A 10,274-nucleotide genomic window follows, 5' to 3' on the forward strand; every position below is an offset into this window, starting at 1 on the left:
GAGAGACAGAAATAGACTGTAAAACGTATCCCTGCCCCACACCTTTAACACTCAGAGAGAAAAGAGGGGCTCCAGCTGTTTAAAAACGTGGCCACTATATATATATATATATATATATATATTTTTTTTTTAACAAATTGACTTAATGAGCAAAAATGAGAAGTGGCACCGGAATCAGCACCGGTCTGGATACACGAGATGTGTTTACAGTGACGTTAAAATACTCTGTGAAGTTTTTTTGTTTTGTTGGTAACATGTTTTTAAAAACGGAAATGAATAATATCCACATCTATATCTATATCTATCTATCTATCTATCTATCCGTCACCCTGTGGGATCAGAGAGAGCGCGCAGACTCCACCACCCCCCCAGAGAAGTCCATTGAACCCGAGTTGATAAATGTGAGAAGCGCGCAGAGGGAGGAAAACGAAAAGGGGGGTATAAACAAGAAAGGGAAAAAATGTGAGACGGAAAAGTGTGTTCAGATTGGATCCAGGGGGGGAAAAAATCCATCTGAGAGAGAGAGGGAGAGGAGGAGGAGGAGGAGGAGGTAAAACAAAAAAAAAAAGAGAAGGAGAAAGGTTTAGACAGGGTGGAGCTTAGGTCTTGGATGGAAAATGCGCCGAGAAACATTCCTGGCATAGTTTGGGAACAGTTCAGCAGGCAGCCCAGGGACGACGTCAGCTTCCCACTACGGTATAAAAGTCCGGAGGTGGCCGGACCTCAGCAGACTGCAACCGCTTTACCAAGAGCTTCACCCTACTCCTAAAGGAGCCTCTAACACCAGAGACTACCCAGAGACAGACGGCCGAGGGAGGGAATACCTAAGGACTCCTCCGAAGACAGACTTTATCCACTTTTCTTTGGGATTCCTCTGGAACGCGCAAACAATTTTTGTTTTATCCAAGATGCTGATGCTCACTGTTGTCGTTGCCCTTTTTGGAAGCCTGGACCTGGTGAGTGAATTCTCTATTCAAGCTTTGAAGGGGGAAACGTTTCAGCTGCTGTGGTTTTATCACATGGGGGGACACGATGGAGTAGATGTGGGGATTGCGAGTAGACAAATCAATAGTTTTCAGGAGTTTCAGTCTTTAATGAGGCGTTTTTTGTTGTGCAGGTCCTCTCCTCCTCCTCCTGCCCCTCCGTGTGCGAGTGTCCGCTGGAGATGCCCAAGTGCGCACCGGGAGTGAGCGTCGTCCTGGACGGCTGCGGCTGCTGCAAAGTTTGCGCAAGGCAGCTGAACGAGGACTGCAGCCTGACCGAGCCTTGTGACCACACGAAAGGGCTGGAGTGTAACTTTGGGGCCAGCTTTGCCGCTGCGACCACTCGTGGCATCTGCCGAGGTGTGTATAAGTTCATTCAGCTCCAGATGTGCATGCCTCTGGTTAGTCTGAAGTCAAAGTCTAAAAGTAAAACTGAAATAAGGGTGCTGAGTTTAGGGGGTATAGTAACCTGTGTGATTTCAACACTGTGGAATGCAGCTAGGAGGAAACAGTCTGAACCTCAAAGCACAGACAGCCAACTGTGGAGGGAAAGAGACTACCTCAGGCAGCCTGAAGAATTTCACAGTTTAACTGATCTTTATCTGGCAGCCATGTGATGTCTTCAGCAGACGTCTCTGAGCAGAGCAGGAAAGAATAACATTCCTTTCCTCCTGTTTTTTCTCCCCGCTGCAGCCAAGTCAGAGGGCAGACCTTGCGAGTACAATAGCAGGATCTACCAGAACGGAGAGAGTTTCCAGCCCAACTGTAAACACCAGTGCACATGCATCGATGGGGCGGTGGGATGTGTCCCGCTGTGCCCTCAGGAGCTCTCCCTGCCCAACCTGGGCTGTGCCAACCCCAGACTGGTCAAGGTTCCAGGCCAGTGCTGCGAGGAGTGGGTGTGCGACGATGGCAAGGACACAGACATCCTGGACAGGATCTTTGGAAAAGACACAATGACTGATGAATTGGAACGAGACCTCACCAACAGGAATGAGCTCATTTCAAATGTCAAGAGAAAACTCATTTTGAAGAATCAACCCGGTAAGAAGCAGCCTCTTGTTCTGGAATTTCTTTCTGGAAACATTAATGGAAGATCTTGAAATATGTACGATTTCTGTGTTGCTAATGTGGTTATTTTTTTTCTGTCACAGCATTCAGACCTCAGCCTGAAGTCCACATGTTTGACACCCAGAAGTGCATCGTCCAAACCACACCCTGGTCCCAGTGCTCCAAGAGCTGTGGAACTGGCATCTCCACCAGAGTCACCAACAACAACAACGAATGCAAGCTGGTCAAGGAGACGAGAATCTGTGAAGTGCGGCCATGCACCCAGTCACTTTACTCCAGTCTTAAGGTAAGCTTGAGCCACAGTGACTGAATGAACTAGATGGATCTCTGATAAACACATCACCGCTTGATCTGAGCTCAAAACTAACCTCCCTATTGTTGATTCCTCTGCAGAAAGGAAAGAAGTGTAGCAGAACCAAGAAGTCCAGTCAGCCGGTGAAGTTCACCTACGCCGGCTGCTCCAGCCTGAAGAAGTACAGGCCCAAGTACTGCGGAGCCTGTGTGGACGGCCGCTGCTGCAGCCCACACAAGACCGATACCATCCGGGTCAAGTTCCGCTGCGAGGATGGCGAGACCTTCAACAAGAACATCATGATGATCGAGTCTTGCAAGTGCACCTACAACTGTCCCCATGCCAACGAGGCGTCCTACCCCTTCTACCGCCTCTCCAATGACATCCACAAGTTCAGAGACTGATCGATGAAGAAGGCGAAACAAACTCCTCGACAAAGAGAAAGAGACCATCGGCATCACTGGCGGCCGATGGCGGTCCAGATGAATGCCGGGGTGTAAATAGACCACCTATCAACTACCAGCTTCTTGTTGTAACTAGATTCCCAAGGAATTGTGGGCTTACATCATGAGGACTTAATGAAGTGCACTGTTTGCTGTGACTACATCAGCATTCTTAATAAGAACTGCTTCATATTAATGGAGCATCTGAAGTAGCTTCGTTATGGAGCAAGATGTAATTAATATTTGTACATTTGAGTTAGTTGCTGATATCATTTCACTGTGTATATTTTGATCCTTTACATCAGACATGAACCCAGACTGTAGACTTGTGTGTGTATATGTGTATATGCACATGCGCAACTTCAATTAGCATACCATCCTGTATCGTAAGAGCAAGACACCGAAATGTAACCCCCCGACTTGTTTGACAAGTGTGCGGTTTCATTCCTTCCTAACGTGGGCATTATTGTTCATGTTTTGTGGCAGCTATTGAACTCCCTTCACGAAAAAAAGACAAAGCGAAACATGTCAAAGGATGAATGAATGTTTTTATTATTGTTATTAATATTATTTATCGAAAATGTAGCTACTTTATTTGGATATTATGTGTCATACTGGAATAAATTGTAAAGTGATTTAATTTTATATGCTATAAATAAAAAACTGATTTATTTATGAAATACGTCAGTGCCTGAGTTCAGTCTGTTCAAACTACAAACAAATGACGGGGGGTGGGACAAATCCTCCTGTTATATCTTTGTGTAGACTCAACAGATTCCCCGAACGACACCGAGCAGGGTCAGTCTGTTCTTATATAACCCTCTCTCCTGACTTTCTGTGCTGAGGAATGCCATTCTGCAGCAGGCTAGCTTGCTTTCATCTGATCTGGCTAAGACATACACTTGACTGATTCTGAGAGAGAGAGAGGTGGGGGGGGGGGGGGGGGGGGGGGGGGGGGAAGGAAGATTAAGTCCACGAGTAGCAATGAGTATGGGAGTATGCCAAGAATCTTAAGTGCTGCCCTGAATGGGCTTGGATTAGACACCATGCAACAAGGACAATGATTATTATTGTATACAAAAAGGGTGTATACAAACCATACATTCCTGGCTAAGCTTTTTTCACACGGTGGAATAGCACAAGCAAATTGACCCGATTCATTAGCAGCGGCCTTTAAATGTGTATTAGCTGCATTGGCCTCCGCTGGCTCTTAAACTGCAGGGGTCAGCTAAAGAGTTGTAAACAGGCCTGTGGAGTAAGGAGGGCTTACGTTTCACTTCCAGTTTTCACTTTAACAGGCATTGAGGAATATTATTATGAGGGAGAAAAAGGGGGACGGACAGGAAACAGTGGTGACATAGTTGCTTTTCTGGCCATAGAAACTTCAGATTCTGTTTTCCAGCTCCTGAAAAGTGTGTCACTACTGTCACATAAACACCACTCCCCCCCCCCCGTCTGGTGCTCTTATTATTTATGTTTACTTGTGCTCAGATGTGTCTTGTATGTGTTAAGCCTGCATGCTTCAGGACACCAACCCATGTGCAATATGACACAACAACACAATCAGAATCAGTCTGAAAGAAATGTGTTATTTTAATTTCAGGGACCCAGGGTCTGTCTGAAGTCAAACGCTTGCACCTGGTATAAATACCTACAGTAGAGTTTCGACAGGGGCATGGAGAGCAGAGCTCAGGGGCAACGACAGGGAAGGGTTTCTTTTTTTGATCCAGGTAGAGGGAGCGGCTCAGGAATGTAGCAGTGGCTCAGAAAGCAGACATCCTGATGGGCGGCAGATGTTGGAAAATATTTCAGAGCAACATGTTCACTTTAGCAAGGAAGATTTTCCAAATATACACAAACACTCCCACGAACTTGCTCGTATCCACAAGAGGCATTTTATCTCCACTCGAAGGACTATAAAAGTGGTCTATCTCAATCGACGTGCCACTTGTGCACAACTTTCATGCATAGTTGCTGAAAATAAGTCTTAATCAAGTGCATTTAATAAGAGGTTGAGCACGCTGCCTTTGACTGAACGGCATACCACACAGGATGTGCCCACTGAGGTTTCTCAGACTGCTCACATGAAAGGCTTCTGAGGTTTACCTAATCACAAAGATGTGTGGCTGCCCCGTGGAGCCTGGATATACAGTCAAAACACGTCGAGGGAGTTCTGTTTTTGCTCTTTCCTTTCTGCTGCTGCTTCTGAAAGCAGAAAAACGTTCCGTCTGTCCTTTGTAGTTTGCAAAGTGCCATGCAATCGCACCGTCGTTTGTCTTGTTAACACAGTGCAGCCGATGGGATTATGTAATGGCGTTTGTATGTTATGTGAGCAGTCCTCTCGGTCATCCGTAGCATTCCTTCATAATGCACAGACGAGCACAGTAGCGAGGTTGGCAATCCCTCAGCCTTCACGGACTCCGAGAACCCAAAGATTATGTTTATTGTGAGAAATAAACCACGGTGCCCCTGCCAGCACAGCACGAACCTGTAAAATATATTGCTCTCAGACACTCAGGCAAACTAGACTCTCACACACAGGCGCCCCTGCAATTAAATCACTCAGCGACTACCTCATTCCCCCGAACCCAAAATATGTTTATATGACAAAGACATTAGCATTAAAGCTTCATCAAGCACTACGTAATGCTTTGCAACCAGAAGCTCGCAGGATCGAGAGTGGCCATTACGACATACTGGAAGCTGCTGAGCACTGATGTCAGCTATTTAACAACCCCCCCCCCGTCCATAACCTCAGGTTAATATGCACTGTTCTGAGGAACCAGGGGGCGTTTGAGAATGACCACCAAGTGAAAACACAGAGGCTCCCATTTGTTTCAAAAAGCACCATCTGCTGGACAAAAGAAGAAAAAGCATTGTGTAGGATTTGAATCTAGATAGAATCATGTGTTAAAACCCTAAACATTTTTAAAGACTTGATGCAATCACATGTAGAACAGAAAGGGACATCTTTCAAATGGTGTTTTAATCCAGTTAAGTCTCTCACTGCAGCCCAGTGATGTAAAGGACATACATTTGCCAAATACTGAAAGGGTGTGGGACCCTCATCCTGCAATAACACACACAGACGCACGCACACACACACACACACACACACAATGACAGCAATTCAAGTCTTCTGACACACCCATCCATCAGATCCCCATCTGCAATTACATAAGAATAACTGACGAGCAGGCTTAGGGGGAAATCAGAGTGGATTCCCACCCAGGCTGTAGGGATTGTTCCGTGGGTCTCCAGAGGGCCACTGGCTACTGCGGTGATTATTTGCGCAAACAAGCCGAGCATTGATGGGAGAGGCAGCACTTTGGGTGTCTTGAATCTCAGCCCAATGGAGACAATGTTGGACTGAATAATTTCCAAGGGGGCACATACCATCCACAGCTGAGCTAACGTTGGCATTTGAGGCTCTTGTTGTCGGTTCACATAGGCGAGGCCAAGGAGGTCACATTATCAGAAGCTGTGTTGTTGCCCTCGCTTCGCTTTAAAATGCTAAACTGATTGAACACCACAGCTCCTCTCTGAAGGCCTCCTAAAAAAAAAAGCTAAAACACACGTGTTAATATTGACATAAATACTAGATTTGAGATATTAAGGGATAAATATAGAGATGCTACACAGAATAAATCCCAAACTGAGCATCTACAGATATAAAACACTGCAGCAGAACTCTAGCGGACACCAGTTTCCTAAAGCAATTGTGCCACAGGCCCTGACTCTTAAAACTCATAACTGACAAACCTGTGAGATGCATGACTGCAGGAGAGACGGATTGGATTTTACTTTCCAGATAATTTCAATCTTTACCAGACCAGTTAAATATAACTTTTCCTGTTTGGAATTTAAAAATGTGCTTTGACCATATAAGCAGCAGCGGACCTCAGGACCAAGACATGTGCTGATATGGATCATTAAGTGAGAAGAATGATGTATTTTTCCGACCCTCGTCTCCCTCGCGCTGGGTAATTGCAGCCTGGTTTCCACGTTCGTGAAGCGATGAGGGTGCGTAAGGCCTCAGTCATTATACTGCCACCACTTTCCCCTGTAACACAACTTCTGATGTCTCCTGCGTCTTTTGATCTCTGGGGCTGACTATGGCTGTGACATGAAAATGTGGCTAATGAGTGGCAACTGTGACCGTTGGGTTTGTGCGCTATAAAAGGGTCTGCTGGCCTCCAATGTCACGAACTGCAATTAAGTAAACACACAAAGAAACAGACATAAATGTGAGGAAAGAAATACTTAAACATGCACTTCCCAAAATGTGGCCTTATGTTTAGTAGCCGATATAAAAAAGCGACGGATTAAAAAGATGGTGAGGCCCAAACGTGAGGACATTAAGGATGTGGAATTAGATTATGTCAGGACCTTTTCATGCTTTTATCACTGCTGTACGTGTTGTTTCAGCACACATCAAGTTTTTTAAGGGTCATATCTCAGTTTTATTTCACTCCAAGCTTCATGTGGACGTTTGTCTCAAACACTGAGCCCAGAAACCCTTCACAGAATCAAATTGTACTACTTGTATCTGCAATTGTATTGTTTCACCTGCTAACCAGAGGTCATCACAATAAATTAGAGTACAAACGTGGATAGATGTCTAACAATCGGACATCAGCAGGTGTCAAACTCTGCAGCAAACCACCCAAGGACCTGAGCAGATGTCCTGGTGTACTTCAACAGCAGCCACAAATAAAATGTGTTTGTCAGGGATCGTTCAACAACTTCCATCTGCAGAACTGTACAGGGAGCTTTTCAGGGTTACCACCCAAAGAAAGAAGGCAGTATACTGTACCTCACACCGTTGACTAGCACCTTCTCTTCTCTGACAGACAGTCAGAGCAGATGCTGTAGTTCTCAGCCATGAGGCGATCCCCAGAAAAAAGAAACTGCACCGATTAAGGACTTTGTTGTAGCGCAGTGACCGTGAATCACAAAGTTTCTGGATTTGAATCCAACTAGGAACCCACAGTTAAATATCATTTCTCTTTCATTTTCTTTCCGTCCAAACCCCCCCCACATTATAAAGACATGAGAACCCTCGGAGTACGTCTTTCTCCTGCCGTTCGACTGGCATCACACCAGACCCCTACACTTACAAGGTACAGGCCAAGGCCTATTTTTAGTTAGTCCCTTCCAAAAAACGATATAGACCATTGAGTTACTTATAGCATGTCCCATCATCTTGGACCAGTTAAGTGTGGGGGACACAAGGTTCTCCATCGTGATGAAATAGCACAACTCTTTTTGCAGTTTTCTTTAAAATCATTCTGCATGTGCCTCAATGCAGTTTAAACCAGTCGCAATTCAAGATGTGCAGCTGGGATGTGGGAGTTAAGATTGATGGTCACTTGTCACTGGGAGCTTTTGGTTCTTTTTTTTATCTTGCTAACCAACGACTTGCTCGTATTGAGAGGTGATTTGGCGAGTTCGGGTCAAACAGGACAAAGCAGCCACCACAATGTTGAATGACCACAGAAAGACAAGTTGCTCTAACAACCGATTCATCACAATAACTGGAGGCGGATGATAAAAGAAGAACACAGACGACCAGCAGCCTTTGTTGCTTCGAACTGTCGACTTGACACAAGACAGACAAACGGGAACAAGTGAATCACTTCCTGAAAACGACTTAAAGGGGGATCAGTCCGAGGTGACAATGGTTACAACATTGCCGGTCTGCGTGTCGAAGCGTGGCAGTGACGTCTGTTTATTCTAAACGAACACCGAGTTCAATCTGCATTCTGCCCTGATCCGTCCGAAAGGGGGATTTACAGTAGAGTGCTCTGGCACAACTCCACCTACTTCCAAAGTGCACGTAGAGGGGAAAAAGTCTGAAGAGGTCAAACTCCACTTGCATTGTGGTGAAAAACTGAAGTAAGGCCTGATGAAAGTACGACCGAACCCTTTAAACTGCAAGGGTTGCAGGAGGTTTCATCTCTCAAGGATGATGTAATGAGCGAACACTGAAGTCCTCCAACAAATTCATGCTTGATCTCACAAACCACCTGCACTTTATGTCTTTCTAAGGGAAAAAGGAAGAATCATTGAACCTGTGAATCCACAAAAGGTTACGTTACTGTTGACCAAGAACAACTCGTAGTGTAACAAAATAATTGGCTTGATGAGCTCAACAACGAAAAGCTCGAAAGAACAGTGGAGTTCTCCTGAATGTCACATAACCGTATGAAAACCAGATGGCCTCATTTAGAAGCACTTTTCGAAGCTTGGAACAGCGAGATAAGCGAAATATCAGCTGAATGTCAATTCTCGAAATGTAAAAATATGCCTGCTAAAGTGTAGACATGGTTTCAGATGAAAAGTGTCTGATTTGGGAAAATGTTTTCCATCCATTTTCAAGGTTGTGCTGTACAGTTTATTCTCAGTGTGCTTTATGTCAACCCGTCTGAAAAATGGATGACATCAGGCTCTGGAAACATGATTTTGTGCTCCAGTACCTGCCGGACCTCCCGATCAAGAGTTCTGCCGACGTGTGCCTGTTTCTGGATTAGGCCGCCACAGCAGGGCTGCGTTCTGAAAATGGCCTCGTAAAAAAAAAAAAACACAGCTCTGCACGCAGCACAATTGAGCCCTGCCCACAAAATCAAGACTAATTAAGTGCAAACCAACTTAAGACATTTCAAAGGGCAATTTAGTTAAATTGGAGGCATTATTTCCAATGGCTGTGTCTAAAAACAGCTGAGATTTACTTTTAAGAGCAAACAGTAACAAACGCACGGCTTTTGTGTGGTCACGCCGAGTGACTTTATTGAGATCGAAAATTAAGAAAACTGCCCGAATTAAACGGGTGGTAATTAAACCCAGGGAAAGCTGTGACAGAAAGAAGGAGCAGATGTGAAGGCAGCAGAAGTTACCAACCCGGCACTTTCATCCACTTGCTGGTGTTCCGACAGTTTCTAAACAATGTGCCGGTCTGCTTCAGAAGAGGTCACATAAAAAAGGTCAATGGGCGTTGAACCCGAAACTGCGAGTTGTCAATGTTACCACAATGGTCACTGTAGGGTGAAGTGTTCACTCTCTTTGAAGCGAGCCAGACTCACCGCCTCCTGGCTGTGCCGTCAAACTTTCTGAAATATGAAATTCACCTTCTAATCTAACTGACAGAAACATATTTTATGTTTATTCAGCAAACTGTTACAACACCAAGCTCTATATTATATGAGCACAGATCATAATGTATAGCAACATGGCTTCAAACACGGACATTCAGATGAACACTACTCACAGGGGTAGTAAAGGAGTTAGGGTCCCTTGCGTCCTCCCTCACTGAGGGGATGCACAGTCAGATGTGAGATCATGGCCCCTGACTGCAGAGGGGTGGAAAGTGCGTCACCGCAGTCATCACAGTGCAGACATCAAAGGCGTCCTGTCCGTAGGGGTTAACGTCCAAAAGGGGGGTTAGCAGAGGTTATAAAAACACATCTGTAGACGCCGGCCCCACCA

The 10,274-nt window shown here is 45.3% G+C and overlaps 1 protein-coding gene across 1 annotated transcript; it reads left to right on the forward strand.

The window, feature by feature from the left end:
- Positions 1-647: 647 nt before the first annotated feature.
- Positions 648-3,471, forward strand: ccn1 (cellular communication network factor 1). The gene is made up of 5 exons (XM_034583270.1): positions 648-956; positions 1,118-1,343; positions 1,677-2,027; positions 2,138-2,340; positions 2,448-3,471. Exons 1-5 carry the CDS (start codon positions 909-911, stop codon positions 2,748-2,750), a joined length of 1,131 nt encoding a protein of 376 aa, XP_034439161.1. The 5' UTR covers positions 648-908; the 3' UTR covers positions 2,751-3,471.
- Positions 3,472-10,274: the final 6,803 nt, after the last annotated feature.

This window comes from Hippoglossus hippoglossus, chromosome 4 (assembly GCF_009819705.1).
Source record: "Hippoglossus hippoglossus isolate fHipHip1 chromosome 4, fHipHip1.pri, whole genome shotgun sequence".
Taxonomy (NCBI): Eukaryota; Metazoa; Chordata; class Actinopteri; order Pleuronectiformes; family Pleuronectidae; genus Hippoglossus; species Hippoglossus hippoglossus.